Here is a 23,210-nt window from a genome sequence, read left to right on the forward strand (position 1 = left end):
ACAGATTCGAAATTCAAATGTAATATTTTTTTATAATTAAGTGTAACAGTATTTATGGCCAGACTAAGTATATCTCTCAACAATCCTGCAAGTTCACAAATCACGAGCACGATTCAACTTAGCTGATTCCTATGCTTTCACACAGGCAGCTCTCTGTCCCAACTTTAATTGAGTCGAAAACTTACAGACGGGGCATTCAAATACTTGTATTATATAGTAGCTGCAATAGGAATAAATTCTACCTCCTTGTATCGATCAATACTACGGTTCGCAGACGAACGTGCTTGAGAAAAGCCATTTGTTATTCTTAATGACTGCAAACTTTTATATTTACTTGACGTAATGTTTGGTTTATTAAAGGGGAAGAAAAATAGGGCACCGATACCCGAATACACAACTTTACCTTAAGGTCACCCACAAAGTGAGCTACCGCCTTTGAAAACAACAATATTTTATTTTCTTTTCTTTGTACGTTAACACGGAATCGTTCTTTTGTAATATTTAAAATAATTGCATATAATATGATATATTTGGTACCTTATTTGCATTTAGGTTATATTTGATGACATCCTTGTGTGGTGGTTTTGGGATCAATCCAAAACAAGATTGCAGTGTATCCTCCGGGGCGCCAATACCAATATGCGGTGGTAAGCTCTATTTCATAGATAAAGGATTAATTTCCAATGGTTATTTCACAAACGAAATAAACAGAATAATTATAAAACAATTACATATAGTATAACATCTTATCAGTAAACATTAACAACAATTTACCTTCGGAAACTCTTTCTTTGTCTCATGAAATACTTGGATTTTCGGTGGTTGCTCAATATACAACATCGTCCTAAAGAAACATAATTTTTTACTATATAATCGTACAATTTAGTTCGTAGGAATAGCAAAAAACATTTTTTCTCAAATAATCTGCGGCAATATCTTCACGTCACAATATATTAAGAAGAATGTTTGATGTATTGGATCGAACCAGCTGCCATCTTTGCCAAATAAGGCGATTACGTAAATTCTACGTTTGCTTACTTAGCTCAAACTTTATAAATTCATTTCGAAACAAGCTCACATTTTCATGATAGAGGAAAGCAAACGGGTAAATACGTCACTTGGTTTGATTGAATAGACAAGGAGATTAAAGTTGAATAATTGAGTATGTATTAGAGGTTGAAAACCTTGGATGGAATGGGTTAAATTACACCACAAATCGGAAATTATTTCAATCAGCTACGTAACGAATAGTTGTGTATTTATCGTTGGACAAATGTCAGATAATATAACAATTTAATTTATCTTTTATAACAATATATTGTGTGGGTAAGGACATTGTAAATTGTCTACATGTCGTGTTGAACCTCTCCAAGGCTTTGCTAACATGACGCTTAATAAAGCCGTTATCTTGATTTAAGTGCAGGATCAAAGATAAAGTTTAATTTGTGAACATTATTGTTTAAAGATTGAAATAGAACGAGTTCTGATATGTTTATTATTGGGTAAATGTTGCTGTTAATTAAAGTGTATGCTACTAGCTTTTGATCCAATTCAAATTTAAATTTTAGTAAATATGTACATATCTCTGTAGGGTATAATAAAATATTTTCATGTTTTTATGATGGTATCTGCTATGAAAAACAAAAAGTAGTCCTTCAACCACGGTGACCTTTTGCTCTCATAACTCATACACATTGCCTTGACAGCTTCTAAAGTATTTTTTCTGTGTTTTTTTTATTTACAAATACAAAAATATGTCTTATAGGTATATACAATGTGTAACGAATATTGTTTTAGATTATCTTCGGTACTGTACTCAGATACTGCTTACAAATAATTTTCAAGTATCGTCAAAGAATTTCAAAGGATACATTCGACGTTTACACTGATATCATTTTTCTAACCATATCTAATTAATTTTGTAAAGCCATTTAGACTCACAGAAAAAGTGTACACATCACCGCTAAACTCGAATTAAAGGCACAAATCAAAACCCACTTATAATAGTGTCTGGTGAAATTATCGCAGTCAAATATCAGGAAGCGACGACCCAGAATGAACACCGTCTCGCCAACGATCAAATCCTTGGGCGCGTAATACTCCGTCACCTCTTCGTCTGTCACTTCCATACATATAGATGGAAAATTCACTGCAATCGAATGATAGTTTAGTGCGTTTACTATATTATATAAAATTAGGTACATCTATTTGGTAGTTGGATCGATTAGGTGTTTTAAGGAGGATTTGTGTTCTACCAGTTTTCACCCACGTGTTCAAAATAAAAATTGTGCCATGAACCTTTCTCTTCTTTTCTCGGCGGTAGAATTAAAAAAATCCTTTCTTAGCAGATGCCATTTTTATAAATAATAATGTAAATAAATACTTACTATGCGTACTTATGTGTGTATTTGGACACAAAGAAAAGAGAAAATGGAAAAAAGACAGACAGATAAAAAAAGTTTGTATAATGATCGCGTCGTTTATTTTATTTATTTAGTGCCTATCCAATTAACTTAATTATATTGTCGGAAACTGCTATTTGTTGGCTTTTTATTTGTTCTTTTTTTATTCACTGGAGCCAAGTAACATTTAACGAATCCTTCCTCATGGGACCGCGTATTAACCGTATTATCATGAAAATTTTGTTTAATATTCGTACAATACTTTTTATAATCCTACTTCCTACTAATATTATAAATATTATAAACGTGAAGGTTTGTAAGTATGGATGGATGTATGTTTGTACAGATGTTTGTTACTCTATCGCGCAAAAAATACTGAACAGATTGCAATGAAATTTGTTACGTAGATAGCTGGACAACTGGAATAACACATAGGTAAATTTTTATCCCGATATATATCCCGTAGGATACGGGATACAGACTTACGCGGATGAAACCGCGGGGCGCAGCTATAATTACATATTACATATAAACAAAAGTCAAATAATTTAATTTGTTTCATCATTGAATTTCACTAATTAAATGTTTTGTAATTCCAGTATGCTCTTTGTTAAAAGACCACTGTTAAGAAAGATTAGACTGCGAAAAGTTGATTTTAATATCTTACGACGAGACTAAAAGCTGTGGCAAAGAAAATAAAGATGATGTTGTCACAAAGGTTTCAACATCAGTTTATACTGTTTACGAGTTGATAGCATATAAGTGGTGTAATTTATTATGTTGAGTGATTTATTTTTATTTATTTAAAAGTAACCGTTCTAAAATCCTCCGACATAAGACCTTCACCGGTACCGTATTTAATATCATAAGTAAGTAAATCTTAAGGTCTTCAAATTTGATTGAAGCTAATTTAAAACACGGATACGCAGGAAGTTTTACAAATATTTGCTGCTTTTACAATATAAAATCAAAATATATTTAATGGATCCGATGATTTTTCGTTTCTGAACTTTTACGTTAATAAAAGTAAATTGTAATTTTTCTTCAACATATATTATACTTTAAAAGTACGATTTATGATTACCTGGTCTCTCCTTCCACTTTTTAGGAATTTTCCTTTTCTTCAATAGTAAAGGAAATGGATCCTTTCCTCCGGCCTTATCGTGAAGCTCCTGTTTAATTAAAGTTAAGCGAGATGAGATCAAAGTATTATATATAAATTAGTAATTTATATCAAATTGATTAATTTTCTAAAGAATTAAGACTTATAATTATATATTCGATAAAATATCATGAATAATAGTGAATGATCAATGAAATCTATTTGGCGTCTAAAAGACATACATAAATATAACATTTTATTGAAATGTCACGTTTCAATGCATTTCGTGGACATCGTCTATCGTGTTCGGACATTTTGTTAAACTCGTGGTCTGAAAGGCTTGGCTATATATTTACAGCTAGATACCGTTTGTTTCATTCGACAGGTCGTATTCGGTGTTTACAGTTCACTACTCACTGCCATTTCATTGGAACGTGGATTTAAAACCTTGTGCAGTTTTGTTAAAGAAGAATTCTAACGAATTTCAATATAGGTACAATTGCAATTTAATACTTATGCATTGTAAATTACATAATAATTTTCTTCCATACACCTCATGTCCTATCTATACTTTTTGTACGTTGTTGGCAATGAGCATTTTATTGCAATTGTAAATAATCCCGAGTAATATATTACAGCTGCTCTATGGTATCATACGTAGTAACTATGTTATAAATTTTTATGCAAATTGTTATGGTAAAACTGAATTATAAAAAAAACAGTAATCCGCACATAATATACCTACACACTTATCCATGTTGCAATTATCAATAAATATCATGGGTAAATCTTCATCTTACTCTATTTATTAAAAAAAGTCGAAGCAAAAGATTTAAGCATATATAAGGACATGCAGCAGGAAGCTACTTTGTTTTATACTGTGTAGTGATGTATAGTGATACAATTATATCAGTACATATCTTAGCAAAATTTACTTAAAACAATACAAGTTTCCTACTTCTTCTGCTTGTCTGTTACGTTTTCAGGGCTAGAAAATAGTACTGATCTGGTAATAAAATACTTTAAGACTGTTTACAATATTTTTTCACAAAATCATTCTTGGGATTGAAATTGTTCCGAAGATTTCCCTTTGGTATGGTCCACGGGTTTAACCACAGAGCATAGCTAGTAAATTAAAATAAATCCTTCGTAAGCTATCTACTTATCTCTTAAAAGATTCAATAAGAACATGCATTATGTTCTTTTTGTGGTTTGTTTTTTCTGTAATTAAAAATAATGACTTTGCCACGTTATACTATAATTAAACGCTACGATTTAAACGTTTTATTGTTTATCAAGAGTACTCGTAAACTATATAATTGGAACGCACCCCGCCCCCAGATCGAGCCCAATAAATATTCATCGCTTTGATTTTCCGCGACCCTGATTTGTTCCAAATTAGAATCAAACTTTGCTCTGCCATCAAACGTTTTCATTGCAGCAAATTTTAATTGCCATCAAAACATAACAAATAGTAAATTATAGAGTTTGAGAACAGCAAAATTCGTTGAGCTATTAATATAGAATGAATCTCTTAAAATTTTATAAAGTTTTACATTTTATAAAACGTATTAATGGAAATCTTTACAACTATTTTTAAATAAATAAAGCTATACGTCTATCTTTTGCATAATTAATGACACACTCGATGAAAAAGTAAATAAAAAATATTATTAAAATAATCAAGCCAATAATAACACTGATAAGTCAATTTTTAATGTACGGATATACAGATAAACAAGAGTATTAAATACTTTAAGTCAACTCAAAGAAAAAACTAAACGGACTACTTCACATTTCATTACAAACCCACCTTTACAGAGATAGTGTCATCTTGCAGGAAATATAACATTTTGTATTCTGTCAATTCACCGTACTCCGCGTCTCTATTATCCCAAGCAACGTTAAAACTGAAATATGGAATAAAGGATCAATTTACCTTCGCAATTCTATATGCTACTTAACTTGGCTACAGAATTGAGACTCATGACTAATGGGCATATATTGAATATAATGTTGTTATATAGAGCAAGAGTCCGCGTCGGAAAGACCTTCGTCAAATAATAAAAGCTATGAGTATGCCTGTATGCCCACTACATGTGGGAGTCAAGCACGTTTCGGTACGAATGGGGCTAGCTCGCACCGGATACCAAGTACCACAGACACCCCCACAGAAGACCGGCGCAAAAAGTAGCATGCTACTGTGTATAGTACAGTGAGGGGGAGACCTGGAGGCCCATTTCCTTTTCCTCAGCCTTCCCAGTCTATTGCTCTTTCCAGTCCTCATTCCTTTCCTTCTCTCTTTCCCCCAAATCCCTAATGCCTAGAGGCAGTGTCTATGCGAATATTCATGGGCGGTGATGATTGCTTACCCCCAAACTAACATCAGCAAAAAAAAAATACATCAAAATGTTGCGGAAAGTTTAATTTTCGTAAGTGTAAACAATTAGTACACAATTTGGTGCTTATACTTAAGATCCAGAAATATAAGAATATAATAACTACGCGATAAAACCGCTATTATTGAATACTCAGATCAATTCCAAAATATATAAATTCGGGAGAATTTAGGGAATACAATGAATGCCTGTGCGATTCTATTAGCGAATTTTTGCAATGAACGTGATGAACACATGTTAGGTCGTTCATTCTGACCCACGAGCAACTGGGGAAATATGTACTGTTAACTTTTTGGGCGAGGGAAATATATGCCAAACAAAATGCTGCAGCTTCATAACGACTTCAGTCTAACAACGTTCAACTTCGTACGCTCAAACATTACTGTATGATAAATTTTCATTTCCATATAATATTTATATATTTGAGTAGCTTTTTGGCTTGTAATTTATGCGGTGTTGTAGTTTTAAGCTAATTGTTGTTGTTATATTTTAGTATACCTACAACAGTGACAAAAAATCGCCTTTTCTTGCATATTACTTCATATCCCTTAAATGTCTTTTTATTTAAAGGAATATCAACAATACTGAAAACGTAAAACAACCGATATTCTTATTTATCTAGAAGGTTTTGAGTAAAATTTCGCAGGGAATAACTAGAGAGAACACTATGAAATACAAATAAAATTAAACAAGTCTCTTTTATCACATAAAATCCGTCCCCTGTCTGAGAGTTGGCTCTACAAAGCTTACTTTTAGATCACTATCTCTTATTTCATTTAGAAAACTCTTACATGTATATATATATATTTTTTAATGAAAATGGAAAAATTGTCGAAGGAAAGTTCTCATTGCGTTTCCCATTATTTAGACACTAGCTGTGACCCGCGGTTGAAACCGCGTAAGTCCGCATCCCGTAGGAATATCGGTATAAAAAGTGCCTATGTGTTATTTCAGTTGTCCAAATTTTATTGCAAATTTCATTTTTTTTAGTTTTTGCGTGAAAGAGTAACGGACGCACACATATGCATCCATCCTCACAAACTTTCGCATTTATAGTATCATTATTCACCAATAGATGTCAGGAAAAAAAAAAACACGAATATGACATTTTCTAAAAGGTTCCTAGCTAGATCGATTTATCGCCCCCGAAACCCCCTATATACTAAATTTCATAAAATCGTTGGAGCCGACTCCGAGATTCCATATATATATATATATATATATATATATATATATATATATATATATAAGAATTGCTCGTTTAAAATTTGATATTATTTAGGCCTGGTTTCAATCTTTGAAGTATATTCTCGTACATTATTTGTCATGTTAACTGATATATAAGCTAAACAGACCATACCAGGAGGCTATGCCAAACCGGCCTATTAAAAAATGTAAAAGAAATTCATACATTTAAATAAGTTCAAAATACATATGCAGTGGTGACTCAGTGGTGAGAACCTCGGACTTAAAAATCGATAAGTCGGGATTCGAGATCGGTCCAGCGTGCAGAAAATAAAATTGATTTTTCCATTTATCTGCACATGTGGATAACATCACTACTGCTTAAAACGATGAAGGGAAACATCGCGAGGAAACCGTCATGTCCAAGAATCAACAGTTCGACGACCTGTGACATCTGCCAACCCGCACTTGGCCAGCGTGGTGGATTATGGCCTGAACCCTCATAGAAAGTCTGTGGCCCAGCAGTGGGAACATATATGGGCTGATGATGATGAAAATAAGTATTATCCACTATTTATCTATGGAGTTCTTGTCTATATTTTAACTTAAACTTTGATGTTAGAAGTTTTGAATATAGTTGCCTTACACAACTACAAGACTTCAACAAATTCTACACCGCAAGTCTAATCTGGAAACTTACTTACTGAGATGAATAAAACCTATTGTATCGTGCTATTTCACATTATACAAATACAAAAGCGAACTGTCTCAAGTCTCACACGAAATACCAATTCGAACAGTTTTGATACGTCTGCCGTCTCCCGAGAGAAGATCTCTCTCAAGTTTTGATTACGTTTGTCAGGCCACGTACGATTTAATTGTATTAGAAGCCGGAGATTCGATACCTGCTTGGCGTCTGCTACAAATTACAATGGATAAGTTTAGATCTTTTAATTCGGATTCCTTGAATGAATGTTATTTATGAAAACAATATATTAAGTTAAAAAACTAAATGCCGTCATCGTTGTTCTATATCTATTCATCAAATGCCTACAAATATTCGCTTAAATGAGAAAATGTTTGCCGAGCCAGTTTTAATTGTAGAAAGTAACAACATGTAATTTTTTTTATAGATTCCGCTTTGGCTCTTTATTTGCACAACGAAACAGACACAACTCCTTATAAAACCTAGATTTAATCTTAAGTGTACTCACGCAAGCACCTTTCCTTCATATTCCAAGAACCTCCGCAGGGCGTCATTATGCGCTGTGGCTCGTTGTGGCGGCTGCACAGACTTCCATCTCTCCTTCTTTTTGTAAGGGTCTTCAGGCAGATCTTCCTCCTTCGAAAGCTCCACGCCTTGTGACTGCAGCCATTCCTGTAAAACAATGATCAATACTTCTCAGAGAAACTTTGCGTGCGTGTTTGCGTGCGGTTGAAACCGCGTAAGTCCGTATCCCGTAGGAATATCGGTATAAAAAGTGCCTATGTGTTATTTCAGTTGTCCAGCTATCTAGGAAGTAAAATAGTATATTATTATTCACCAATAGATGTCAAAAAAAACACGAATAAAACACGAACATGACATTTTCTAAAAAAAATTCCTAGCTAGATCGATTTATCGCCCCCGAAACCCCCTATATATTAAATTTCATGAAAATCGTTGGAGCCGATTCCGAGATTCCAATTATATATATATATATATACAAGAATTGCTCGTTTAAAGGTATAAGATAAGTTGTTTAAATTGAAAACAAAAGAATTTACTTCTTTGGCCCTGTTTAGGATTTTGCAGGCAATGAAAAGTTATAGTCAGATATTAAGATTCTAAGTCATTTAGGTCTGGGATAATAAATATATTGAAATTACGGCGCTATACTATAATATGTTAACACATAATTCGAGCACTTGTTTAAACATATATCGAAAAGTAATAACTAGATTTAAAACTACATTTTATTTTCTAACATGAAGGCGGTATATAAATAATCCATTAACTTATTCTTTTCAGCAGATTGACTATGAGCCTCCGTGGCGCAATCGGCTAGCGCGTTCGGCTGTTAACCGAAAGGTTGGTGGTTCGAGCCCACCCGGGGGCGGCGAATATTTTTATTGAATTTCACTCAAAAAGAAAAACGCTGAATCCCTGATTTGTATTAGAATGCATGTTGCATGTTTTCTTCCTTTTTCTACTCGCGACTCCCGCAACGAACGTTATACAACGCGATCGCTTGCTTAGTGCAAGATGGTGCCTATGCAATGTATAATTATCAATCTTTTTTGACACTATACGGTATCACATGCATACTTTCAAATTTGCGTAGCACAGTACAGTGTACACAATATGCTTATAGGAAACTGCACATATCCATTGTTCAATCTCTTAACATATAGTTAAGGTTGTTACTACTTTAAGCATGCACGGATTGAGCTTGAGCTTGAGTTTGAGCTTTCTATTCCTATCATTTACTGGAATAATAGCCGTTTCACTATTCCTGCAATTTTTTTGTAAGCCTATAAGTCAGTTCGTATGGAAGATAAATAATAATGCCTTAAAATATGCATCAAAAAATGTAAATAGCCCCATTAGAGACATTAACAATGGGTGGTGAACCAGCCCTAATTATTTTAACGTTCATGGCAGTAGTTTATGAGAAGTTTTAATAACATTTCCCGAATGAAAAATAATAGTCAAATATGTTTCTGAAATACGTTGATGGTACCCTAATCTACATCGTCGTATTTAAGGTACTAGGCGCTGGTATTTAAAGTTTAAGGTGAATATATCATTAAACGTGATGACTCTCAGTTGCAGCTCCTTAAGTTACATTTGGGTAACTTACGGATGACGGGATAAAAAATCTAATAATTTAAAATTATCATATAGTGATTGTTTTCAAAAATGTGAACGCCATTATTATTAAATCTGAATATTTTTCTTCAATCCCTACACGATACTCAAGATGAAATGAGTGGTGTTCACAAATTTCAATTTTACTCCGCATTCAATGTGCGTTATTAAATGCTGCCGGAATTTTTTTAAGGAGCAAGTTGTTCCGACCCAAAATATGCTCGTATATCAGAACAGGCGCTAGTAATTTATTTTTTATTAGTGTGTTCTTCTCCACAATTTCTACAGTTAAAAGACATCACCTTGAGAAATATTTATTAAGAAAAACGAGTCATTGTGAAAGCTACAGTTGAAATTTAAGCCAACTTTTGCCGAATTCAACTCTAATAAATAAGTATCCTAATAAATAACCCATATCAAGAAGTAAGTGTGAATTCAAGGCTGTTTTTATGTATATTAAATAAATTCATTACCTATGTATGCATATTTTTGTTCAATAATCTAATATAAATATAATAATATAGATGTAGTTAGAGAAGTCAGTTGAACTCTGAGATATATTTATTTACCCATTCAATTGTCATGTATATTATATTAAAATCATATATTATATATCTTAATTATAACAGTGGAATTTTTTTCTTGGCAACCGAAAACACCAGTTAAGTTATTGTATTACCGTTATATGCACGTGTATATAAAGAGTGTTTATCATTTACAAGTCGGATACCCAACGTAGCGGTAGTAAGGTGTTAGTGAATTTTCAAAATGATTGAATTATCGTTGAATAATCCCGTTATACAAGCATACATCGTTCATTCTACAATTTTAGCCGGCAAGTTATTACTAATGAGTATTTTGACCGCTGCAGTGCGTATAACATTAAAAGTGTTCCCAAACCCAGAGGATGCCAGTTTTTTAAGAGGTAAAGTGAAGTTTGGTGACCCCACAGTGGAACGTGTGCGACGCGCGCATCGTAATGATTTGGAAAACATACCAGCGTTCTGGATCCTTGCAGCTTTCTATTTGACAATTAACCCATCAGCCGCATGGGCAATTATGTTCTTCAGGGTATATACTGCATGCCGTATCGTGCATACTCTGGTGTATGTTATCCCCGTTCCACAGCCTTCGAGGGCCATTACCTTTGGTATTGCGTATGCTATAAAGATGTGTATGGCTGCGCAAATAATTTTATACTATATTACATCGATATAGAAAAATAATATTAGGTTCCGTAAATAAAGGTAATGCATATTTTACTTTTTAATGTAACAGTCAACAGACCACTCGGTTTCCTTGACAGTGGTGAAAGTTCAACGACCCATTGCGTATTTCATGTGTGTTCGTTGCTAGACATCGTTCATTAAAACGCTTAATAATTAAAGTTCATATAGAAACAAAATGTGTTTTATTATTATTTTTATTTAAAACTCTCAAATACAATCCGTTATTATAAATGTGTATACACGTATTTTTTTCATGCAATAAGCTATGTATTACTTTGTTCAAATACCTCAAAGTTAACCTTTTACCTGTTTTAAAGGTGTAAATTTTCCAACTTATGAAAAAATTTTAAAACGAATACTGGAAAATGTCATGTCACACAACGGTGTTAAAATATAAACGCCGAGTAATATTGTTTTGCGACTTACGTAACACTTGTATCAATCCAGTTGATATTATTATACTCTGTGCTTCAAGCTCTGACATCATTCAGGCGGAGACTCGCACGTTGATACAACGTTAATCGTGTGTTTGTTTTGGAAAAACTAGTTATATTATAAACAAAATGGTGCCTGTATCAATAGCAGAACCCGCTGTGCGTTCGTTTATTTTTTACTCTGGAGTTTTGGGTGCCAAAATGTTGTTTATGTCATTTTTAACTGCGAGGCAAAGATACAGGAAAAACGTATTTGCCAACGAGGAAGACGCAAAGGCAAAAAAGGGTGTTGTGAAGTTTGACGATCAGGACGTCGAGAGAGTTCGACGGGCGCATTTGAATGACCTTGAGAATATACCTGCTTTCTGGGTCCTTGGAGCATTGTACTTGACGACAGGTCCGTCTGCGGCTACAGCAATAACCTTGTTCCGGGTGTATGCCGCGGGTCGCATTTTGCATACAATTGTATATGCTGTTACACCTATACGGCAGCCGGCTCGGGCGATCGCATTTGGAGTGCCCATGTTAATCTCGCTGTTCATGGGAGCAAAGGTCGCAACACACTACTTGGCAGATATGTAAATATATATTTGCGAACGGTCAAGGAGCATTTATAAAACATGTGATTTGTCATGAGTGTAGGTACTCTATACCACAATGCGCTAGCATTTAATTGTCCTAGAAAATTAAGATAATGTTTCATATTATTAGCTATTAAATGTATGTTTATTATTCGATTGAACTTATTTGCCCACATATTTACTACTTTTAAAATATATTATATGACATATTATGTTGCAAATTCGATTGCATAAAATAAAATATATAATATATAATAAATTACTTCAAACAACGACAATTATAAGAAAATTATGACGAAATGTAAGGTTCGATGGTGGACAGAGGTTGTCTTTCTTTATCTATAATGCCTTGATAAAATTACTCAAAATAGGTATAACTTATCTAGAATAAATACTTGAACATTACCCACAGTACAGTATTATCATATTTTTGATAGTAGATACTACCACAGATAATGTAGCACTATATTACCTATAAACAGGCGACAATTATTAAAGCCTATATTTTTATAAATAGTATATTGAAGTTATATTCCGTAACTAATGATTTAAACACTTATATTAATTTAGTTACAAAGGTTTTCTAAGTATCAACGTAATTAACGATGGATGTGGTTTTATCATAAAATAATAATCATTGCACCATCAGCCTGTTATTATTAAGAAGATTAAATATAAATTGCAGTATAATAGATAGGTTATAAATGACTTTACTTTGTTTATGGTAAATTATACTTAAATTTGTTCATTATTTAATTGTAAATTACGTAAATACATAACTTACAAAGAAAAGCAAATAACTTACAAGTAAATACTTGAAAAGGGATTCTTGCTCAAATAAAGACGATGTTCCTGCAACAAAGTCCTGACTTATTTTTCAACTTTGCACAAAAAAAAACACAGGCATGAACCAATCTAATAAAAATAGTCTGTAGTACCTTTGCAAAATAAAAGAAGTCTGTTTCACTGAATGATAAAACTATAGAACGCGTTTGGTTCCCCATGAGTTCACTTATTGAAAATGACGCATTTTAAATGAAAAAATACACTATGCAAACACAAATTACACAGTAGGCGATCTCATGGTTACAGCACCGTCCAGTTTTCCAGTTATATTTAAAGAAGTGAAGAAATATCACACAACATTCAAAGGAAATTGGTATCTCTCGACTTTCTCGTTTAGCGTGAGTAGCATACATAAAGTCACAGACAAACAAACAGAAATTCAAATAGTAATTTTGTTGAGTTCTACTGCTTACCTACATTAAGATAGACATTATCATTGATTTTCGTTTGTTGATGATAAAATATCTATCGAATTGATAATATTATATCTGGGCTTCGAGCTCTGATACCATTCGGCAGGAAACTTGCAAAATATTATCACGTTTACCCAGGAAATTGATTCACTTTTAATCTTTGAAAAAACTAGTTATAATATTATAACAAAATGGTGCCTTTAACAATAGCAGAACCCGTCGTGCGTTCTTTTATTTTCTACTCTGCCCTTTTGGGTTTGAAAATGTTGTTCATGTCATTTTTAACCGGAAAACAAAGATCCAGCAAAAACGTATTCGCCAACGAGGAAGACGCGAAGGCGAAGAAGGGTGTTGTGAAATATGACGACCCAGACGTCGAGAGAGTTCGGCGGGCGCATTTGAACGACCTTGAGAATATCCCCGTTTTCTGGGTCCTGGGAGCATTGTACTTGACCACAGGTCCGTCTGCAGCTATAGCAGTAACGTTATTCCGAGTGGTAGCCGTATGCCGCATTTTACATACAATAGTATATGCTGTTAAGCCCATACCCCCACCGGCTCGGGGCATTGCATTTGGAATCCCTTATTTAGTCTCGCTGTACATGGGGGCAAACGTCGTCTTATACTACCTGCTGGACATGTAAATTTGCAGTCGAAAACGGTGAAAGAGCCTTTGTAAAACATGTGCTTTGTGATGTATGTATTTGTATTATAGTGCTCTGTACTAAAATTGTGGGGTATTTATTTGTGTAAGAAAAGATTTTGTTTTATATTGTTAGTTATTGAGTATATTTTTTTTTTTATTTAACTTTATTTGTTTTATGTCATTTACCTTGACCTTTATTGATAGTTTGTTTTCTCGGTAGAATATTTATTGATATGAATATTATTAAATTGCACAATAGGAACAAGGAATTGAATGAAAATAAGAATTGCACAAATTTTAACTATAGAAAATATATTTTGTATACTAAGAAGACAGAGACAGAGACACAAGCACGCGCCGATTCAATGCGCCTAATTCTCTAGTGCTGCGCGCGCGGCGGACCGATCATAGTTCGGTGACTCATCGTAACGTTACCGGGCGTTACACTTTTTCATGAGTGACTCCGAGTCGCAACCTAATTTAAGACGTTGTCACGTCAATATAACAATATTTAAGACGAAATTAATCATGGGAAGGGTAAGAGAGTCTGTTTTGAAATAAATTGAATAAAAATAGTAATCTATTCTATATACTCCTCGATGGAAATAAATGATTTTGTTTTTCTATTACTAATCAGTAAATATTAACGTTATCATTTGGGTGTATTTATTTGCTCTAATAAATACCTATAAGATACATTTATTATGTTGCAATTGAATATTTGAAATTTATCTGCACCGGCGCATGGCTGAAGATTCTTGAACTCAAAATTAAACAAATATTTATTCATACTATACTATATACTTTTTAGATGAAATTATTTACCACCGGCTTGCAAAGCAATTCCTACTAGAAAAAACCTAAAAGTAAAACCTCTGTAGTAAAAAAGGGCCAAAATCTTTTGAAAAAATTATTTTCTAGCTAAATAATACGATAACGTTGGTTTTTATTACTTTGCAATCAACTCTTAACAAAAGCATAAAAACGATTGAAAAAAAATCATTCAGTATAATATAAATCATTAATAAAATCAGTAGACTTCGTATAAACTTATTTGGTCTCAATTTGTAACGGTTTTTTATAAGATTGTACATCGATGTCTCGGTAGATTTTCAAATGATTGGCGTAATTAATTATTTTCTTATTGATGGAGATTGAATTGATTCCATGAAACGTCCTCCCTACTCTACGCTTTAATATATGTAATAATGCTTTTTATATTCATTTTGATATTATCATAATTAAAATGGTTACACACCAATTACATTAATTATACATACATTAATTTCTACATTATATAAACTCTCATAACAGCTTATAAATGTTATAAATATTAATACATGACATGAATAACAAACAAAACAAAAGAAATATATAGTCAGATGCTAGTTATAAAATGAAATAAAAACATTCACTCACACGTCATTTTAAAAGAAGCTCGGACATGCCGCCAACAATGAACTCCATCTATCCGCAAACGGATCTCATTCTGGGTTATACTTCTGGAGAGCATTGAGTGGTGGTATCACTTACCATCAGACCCACCTGCTCCATTAGCGATGTTGACATAAAAAAAGTATTGAGCGCAGTAAGAGCGCGTCGAATTATTTTTGTAATTTTTTTTATTTTCATTTTATTTAATTGGCGACAACACTCGGCCTGTCATGTGAGCCGATGGTATGGCTAAGATATCATGATCATGCCTGCGCCCGCGGCAGCAATGGTCGTATATTTTGTTTCCATATTTGCACTAGATAATTAGTATGATTTTTTTATATTTTGATTAATATTTTTTCAAATACTATTTATTATAACTAGTTGATAGGATGTTATTTTATTAGCGGTGTTTTCATCTGATATTATTTTCTCCAACTAGTAAACTATGTCACATTTTAACAAGGCGAGTTAATAAATTAAGAAAATTTCAAATATATCACCACCGTCGATTAAGGCTCATTGTTTCAAAACATATTTAGTCCAAGAGTTGCTATACCTAAATTTCATGAGAATATCGATATAAAATTTAAATAATATTCACTAGACTAAATTGTTGTTACATTAATAAGTTATTTTCAACTCTGTTAAAACCTTATAGCATTAAAGATCTGTTCATTACCTTAGATAACTTCAATTTAAAGGACCTTTCATCCAATGATACCTTACAAGTTTAGTTTATGACGTGATGCTTTGCACGCATTAAATTGGGATAAGTTTAATAGATGCTATTATAAATAAAAATCTATTATAAATTAAAATCCGTTGTGTAGTTTTAACCAAACTTTCTTAAAAAGACTTCATTCCCTTAGTCAAAGAAATTACATTTTGAATGGGAAAACCTTAATTCACATCCATTCCCTACCGGCAGTGTCATCAAAAGATCCTTGTATCACTGTATAAATGTAACTATTACCCCATTTAGGTACTACTTTTCAATCCTTCAATTCTAAAACCAACCATTAAATCAAAATTCATTCATAAATTTAAAACAGGCACCATAATACCTTCCCGATGATACCTCACATGACGAAATCTTGTTTCCACCCCTTTTATGTGAGAAATACCACCACCTAATAAGCCTAATCATTAAATGATGTTATCTAAATCAAATACGCTATGTATTGAAAACCTAATTCGTTTTTTGAATCGTCGGTTAAAAAGTGTATAATAATGACATGGCAGAATTAAGGTACCGCGCGTAAAAATGTGCCATGTAATTGTTTAAAAACTCCGCCAAATACGTCTGCAACTTATAAAACGTTCGTATCTATCCAGTTGATAATATTATTATATGCTTTGCTTCGAGCTCTGACATCATTCAGGCACAGACTCGCTCAACAACCGTACATCGAGATTGTGATATTAAACATTTGGAAAAACTAGTTATATTCAAACAAAATGGTGCCTTTAACATTAGCAGATCCCGCCGTGCGATCTTTTATTTTCTATTCTGCCGTTTTGGGTTTGAAAATGTTTTTCGTGACATATTTAACTGCGAGACAAAGGTACAGCAAAAACGTATTCGCCAACGAGGAAGACGCAAAGGCGAAGAAGGGTGTTGTGAAATATAACGACCCAGACGTCGAGAGAGTTCGGCGGGCGCATTTGAATGACCTTGAGAATATCCCCGTTTTCTGGGTCCTGGGAGCATTGTACTTGACTACAGGTCCGTCTGCAGCTATAGCAGTAACGTTATTCCGAGTGGTAGCCGTATGTCGCATTTTACATACAATAGTATATGCTGTTAAGCCCATACCTCCACCGGCTCGGGGCATTGCATTTGGAATCCCTTATTTAGTCTCGCTGTACATGGGGGCAAACGTCGTCTTATACTACCTGCTGGACATGTAAATTTGCAGTCGAAAACGGTGAAAGAGCCTTTGTAAAACATGTGCTTTGTGATGTATGTATTTGTATTCTAGAGCTCTGTGCTAAAATTGTGGGGTATTTTTTGTGTAAGAAAAGATTTTGTTTTATATTATTAGTTATTGAATATATTGTTTTTTTATTTAACTGTATTTGTTTTATGTCATTTTACCTTCACCTTATTGATAGTTTGTTTTGCAAATTCATCTGCATTTGAAATGCTTGAAAATTCTTGAACTCAAATAATTAATTTTTAAATAAAATTAATCAGCACCTCTTTGAAAAATAATTCACACTGGGAAGCGTTAGAGAGTCTTTCCTTAAACAAATTCAATATAAATAGTAATAAATCGACATGTTCTTTGATACTACAGGTACATTATATGTATTCCGTTACTTTAGGAAGTGTAGATATGTCCAATTATTCTCATGTTTCAAAACAACAAAATAAAGTAATATTTTAAATAATTACTAGTTCAATACATTTAAATATTTGATGAAGCTGATTTCTAATATTTAAAAGTAGAGATTTGTCATTAGAACAATAATATGTTAATCATCAAGAAAATGTAATGCAAGTCGTTGATGTAAAATACTTTCTCGTAATTTTTAGCAAAAACAAACACGAATGACAAAACATTAGATCAGTATAAAATACACAAAGTGAATACAAGACAATTGATAATCTTTTTACTTAGGTATACCAACCTAGGGAAGGGTACCTCATTCCCTAGTAGATAGACCTTATAGGAGGCCAGTGAAAACATATATGGGCTGATGATGATGATGATGAGGTACCCTTCCCAGCCTTTCCTTTATTCCCGTCCCCAATCCTTTATTTACCCCATGCAGAGGCGTAAAGCCTCTGCTATGGCCTTAAACCTCTGAAAATATTCATGAATGGTAGTGGCGCGCAGTGGTAGAGGCCACTGGTTAACTCCATTGGTGAGCTGCAGCTGTCGTTCACAGTACTCAAAACATTTGTTATACAAATTATTGCCCCGAAAGAAATAGGACTTGATAATCTGTTGCCGAGACCTACATAATTGGTTCCTGAATATTATCTACAAAATTATTTGATGATAACTAACACTTAAATGTTACAATGACACAGCACATTTTACCGTGTGTAAATATAGAACAGATCGGTAGGTATAATGCGTTATGTCATTGCTTATAAACTCCATCAAATATTCATTGATAATAAAATTACAACTCTCGGTGCTTCAAGGTCTGCCATCATTTAGGCGGAAACTCGCATACTAATATAACGTGTAGCGAGAGCGTTGTTTACTGTCTAGAAAAACTTTTTTTATAGGTAGAAACAAAATGGTGTCTCTAACAATATCGGAACCCGCGGTGCGATCATTCATTTTCTATTCTAGTGTTTTGGCTTTGAAAATGATGTTCATGTCATATCTAACATTGAAGAAACGAGTCGGGAAAAACGTGTACGCCAACGATGAAGACGCAAAGGCAAGGAAGGGTACTGTGAAATATAACGATCCAGACGTCGAGAGAGTTCGGCGGGCGCATTTGAATGACCTTGAGAATATACCTGCTTTCTGGGTCCTGGGAGCATTGTACTTGACGACGGGTCCGTCTGCAGCTATAGCAGTAACGTTATTCCGGGTGTTTGCCGTGTGTCGAATTATATATACAATAGTGTATGCTGTTAAGCCTGTACCCCCGCCGGCTCGGGGCATCGCATTTGGAATATCTTCTTTAATATCGATGTACATGGGGGCACACATTGTATTATACTACTTGGCAGATATGTAAACATCCGAAAGTGGTCAAGGAAACTTGTGTAACAACAGTTGTGTGATGTGTGTGTAGTTTATATTTTGTGCTTCGTACTACAATGGCCATTTAATTACCCAGAAAATTAAGACTTTTTTATTTTTATATGTATGTATATTTGATAGTAATTAAATGTTATGTTTATAATTCCACTGTGTTTATTTGCGCTCGCTCGTAAATACCTATACAGATACATGTATATTAATTACAAGGTGTTACCCGCGGAGTCGCCTGTGTTGTGCACGCCAAAGGAAATTTTCATGGGAACGAGAAACTACTTTTTACCGCGGTGAAATAAAAAGTAGCCTTTATCACTCTTTCGCCTCCTGACTCAGGACATCAAAATCATCTCATGATTCCACAACGTAAAAGTAAAACAAACAAAAAGACATACTCACATTTATAATCTTAGTAAATATGTTGCAAATGCATTCCCATAAGAAATGGTGAAAGATTTTTGAAAAAAAGTACATATTTTTATATCAAGATTTCTTTTGTATATCTTTTCAGAATCTGGAATAATTAAAATAAGTAGTAACATCTACAAACATTTAATGAAAAATCATACTGAAAGCCTACATAATAGAAAGGCCTTTCTAAGTTGAGATTTCGTGATTTTTCGTTTCGGGGTTGCATTTTGAAAATAATGTTATAATAATATTAGTAGAAGATCGTCATTATACCGATATCTGTAACAGTTGCCTAACAACTTTCATCCGATTACGAAAAAAACGCGAACTTAGATTATAAACTATAGTTTGATAAAAAATAATGAAATTTTCATTTTGAAATAATTGGGTTGAAAGGTATCCAACCTTAACATTATGGCATAAACATTTAACATTATGGCGTTTACAACAAATAAATGTGAAATCTTTAGAGAAATAAATGTCTTTAACCGTAAATTGTTGAATAAAATATATATTTTATAAGAAACAAATTGCTACTCTTTAGTCTTAGGTAATGTGAGTCCTGGCACTACCTAGCCGGGGTATACGCCTAGTTCAATATGACGTTAAGTGAATGCAAGATTAACTACTATAGATTATATGTGTATTTCTTTTGTAACTAGAGATTTATTAAGACCAACAACAATAAGAAGCAAATTATCAAGAAAAACGGTCAGAGCGGAGGGATTTATGATTTTATCAATAGTTGCCTGAGATTATCTTAATTGTCTGTCACACCTAATATTATAATTACTAATAATAAAAACTTATTTACAATCAATATTTTTAACATCTCTGGCAGTACTACCTATACTGTTTACGTTACTTGGTCAAACGACCGATTGCCAGGTGTACGGTTATACCTACATAAAAACATTACTTACTCCTATATTTTTCGTGCTGAAATTGGAACAAGTAATATGAGTATCCGGCAGAAGTGGCCCTGGGATCTTGCTCTATGTGGTTGGCTACTAAAATGCAATTTCAGAGTCACGAAAAACTGTCTGTCAATGAGGCTCCTGCGATTTTTGTTTTTGCAATTTCTTAATTTCTTTTTTATTTGAATAGCAGATATTCAAAAACAATCTTAATAGCTCAACAAGTCCATTGTATTTGTAGCAATTTGAGCAATAAACTTAGAATAAATAACCACAGAGAGTCTGACATATGAGATAACACATATACGAGGAAAGTCAGTCTTTTTTTGTGACCCTTTACAAAACAATACTTTTTTTATTGTTAAAGGATGCAAATTTTATTAGATATTTTTTAAATACATTTCTTCTTAACTGCTTTTATCTGTGAGAGCCTGCCAGTGTTCTTTCAAGATTTTGCGCACTATAAATGCAGACTATAATAAAAATTTATGAAAGCCTCTAGATGTCATAATTCCAGCCCTAATACAAAATTGTTCGTTTTCACCGGACTTCTAATAACAATTAAATTCGTTAATTTCAAGTTATCAACACTGAAAGGTTTTCTAGGGATCAAGGTTATAGACGTGGATTTATCATTAAAAAAACTGGCACCGTAAACCACTTATTAATACTGTAAAGACTTAATGACAATTGCAGTGTAATAATTGTGGAAGATAATGGTGTGTTTATGATATTTTTTATTTTTATTTTAAAATGAGTATTTGCTCAAATTGACGGTGCCTTGAGCGAAATTCACATAGAGTCCTAATTGCAATTTATGTGGAGTTACCGAATTGTTTGTCCAAAATAAAAATAGCTTGAATTTCTTCTTATTTTATTGTAACATTCTATTTAAAGTAGGATCTGCCATTTCGCACAAAAAGACACACAGATATTTTCTTCTTCTTTTAATATTTTTCCCATTAAAATCAGACAGTTGAAATTTATTTATTTATATCAATGTAGATTCATAATAAATTTGTTCAAATACTTCAGCCTTCCAGTCAGAACTCTGTAGAGCTACGACATTTTCCTTAAAGCTTAGCGGACAAATAGTACGCGTTTGACTCCCCTTGAGATCACCAGTGGCAACAATGACGCCTTTAACTTTAGAGCAGCCCGTTCGCAGCTTCATATTTCACGCAAGTGTTTTGGGTTTAAAAATGCTGTCCATGTCGTTTCTAACTGCAGTGCAGCGATTCCGAAAGAGAGTATTCGCCAATGAAGAAGACGCAAAGATTTTGGACAACAGCGTAGTGACATTAACCGACCCAGATGTGGAGAGAGTGCGCCGAGCACATTTAAATGATCTGGAAAGTATTCCGCTTTTCTGGATTTTGGGAGGGTTGTATTTGACGACCGGTCCGTCAGCTGTTCTAGCTACAGCGCTATTCCGTACTTATACAGTAAGTCGTATTGTACATACCGTTGTTTACGCAATTATACCGCTACCCCAACCAGCCCGTGGGATAGCGTTCGATATTTCTTTTCTAATTAAACTTTATATGGGAGTGCATGTTATATCACATTATATTATCAGTTATTGAATGTCCCCTTCAATTATTATCACTCAAGCAACTGGATTATGTAAGACAAGTTCAATGTCGTTGATATTAATTTATCAGTTACCTACGCGCTTGCTACTTACCGGACTAACTGGACAATAATTTTGTTCAATAAATGGAAATTATTTCCCACCAAAATACCAAATTAAAAAATATGATCATATTATGATTGATGATAATGAATCTTCTGTTTTATTTAAAATTCAAATGTATTATTTTTAAGAAGGATAATTAATACGTGTTACCTATTTTTGTTCGTATATATTATATACCTTAGTGATAAGTAGTGATGTATTGTAACAAGAATATCCATCGGAGTAGGATTAAAAAAGCAATTGTCATCATTATTCCATTATGTCTTATGAGTCAGTGATTAGCTATCAAAACTGTATATCTACATTTGAATGACTCAAAATGATATTGCAGATTTTTGTGATTGGTCAACTTTATAATAAAATATCCATTGGTCTTATTGCATTTTGTTGTGAAATATGTGTTTGTTTTGTAATTCCTTTTATTTTACCAATATTGTGCAATATATGTTTTTCCTTCCTTTTATTATTATTAAATACATGTTATTTTAAACATAAGTTTAAATATGAACAGATAGACAATATTAATAGAAATCGCTTGATTTTTTCCACATCCTTATATAAAACTTATCTACACACTGGCTAACACATGTAAAGGTTTGTGGGTAACATAGTTTATTGGCTAGCCGTCGTGGACAATATAAAAACCACCCAAGCTATTCCTGGGCTATAAACACATCTACTTTAAGCCCGTCGACCTCACTTTTGGCTTTATTCTAAAAGCCATTCGAAGGTTTTACGGCATCCATTCGTTTCACATTATAGCTCTGTTAATGTGAAAAAGAATCACATTTTGAATATAGAGCTCAGTATAGATTATTATTATACACGTATTTCAGGTTTATATCGTCCATAAATACCTACATAGGAATTTACTTTACACTCATATCACTCAGAGATAAGGTATTTTATTAATGCATGAAAGATGTTGGC

General features: G+C 33.3%; 4 protein-coding genes and 1 non-coding gene across 5 annotated transcripts in view; 4 read left to right on the forward strand and 1 right to left on the reverse strand.

Annotated features, from left to right (window-relative positions):
- The window catches only part of LOC119830558 (EF-hand domain-containing protein 1-like), a 43,513-nt gene that overhangs the window by 9,898 nt on the left and 10,405 nt on the right, over positions 1-23,210 (reverse strand). The window contains exons 4-9 of the mRNA XM_038353619.1: positions 8,303-8,466; positions 5,318-5,414; positions 3,487-3,574; positions 1,999-2,149; positions 775-844; positions 538-654 (exon numbers count right to left, since the gene is read on the reverse strand). Of these exons, the coding sequence (XP_038209547.1) occupies positions 538-654; positions 775-844; positions 1,999-2,149; positions 3,487-3,574; positions 5,318-5,414; positions 8,303-8,466 (687 nt within the window). The remainder of the gene's footprint in view (positions 1-537; positions 655-774; positions 845-1,998; positions 2,150-3,486; positions 3,575-5,317; positions 5,415-8,302; positions 8,467-23,210) is intronic.
- On the forward strand, positions 9,114-9,187 carry Trnan-guu. The gene has a single exon. It is a non-coding gene; the product is annotated as a tRNA-Asn (tRNA).
- On the forward strand, positions 10,618-12,334 carry LOC119829892. Its single transcript, XM_038352592.1, has 2 exons — positions 10,618-11,153; positions 11,767-12,334. The coding sequence occupies exons 1-2, from the start codon at positions 10,708-10,710 to the stop codon at positions 12,182-12,184; spliced, it is 864 nt and encodes a 287-aa protein (XP_038208520.1). The 5' UTR covers positions 10,618-10,707; the 3' UTR covers positions 12,185-12,334.
- Positions 13,562-17,568, forward strand: LOC119829893. Its single transcript, XM_038352593.1, is given in 2 exon segments — positions 13,562-14,093; positions 17,006-17,568. Coding segments are annotated over 2 exon segments (891 nt in total). The 5' UTR covers positions 13,562-13,633; the 3' UTR covers positions 17,437-17,568.
- Positions 18,698-22,662, forward strand: LOC119829894. The gene is made up of 2 exons (XM_038352594.1): positions 18,698-19,221; positions 21,739-22,662. Exons 1-2 carry the CDS (start codon positions 18,781-18,783, stop codon positions 22,165-22,167), a joined length of 870 nt encoding a protein of 289 aa, XP_038208522.1. The 5' UTR covers positions 18,698-18,780; the 3' UTR covers positions 22,168-22,662.

The sequence above is a fragment of the Zerene cesonia genome, chromosome 11 (genome assembly GCF_012273895.1).
Source record: "Zerene cesonia ecotype Mississippi chromosome 11, Zerene_cesonia_1.1, whole genome shotgun sequence".
Classification (NCBI taxonomy): Eukaryota; Metazoa; Arthropoda; class Insecta; order Lepidoptera; family Pieridae; genus Zerene; species Zerene cesonia.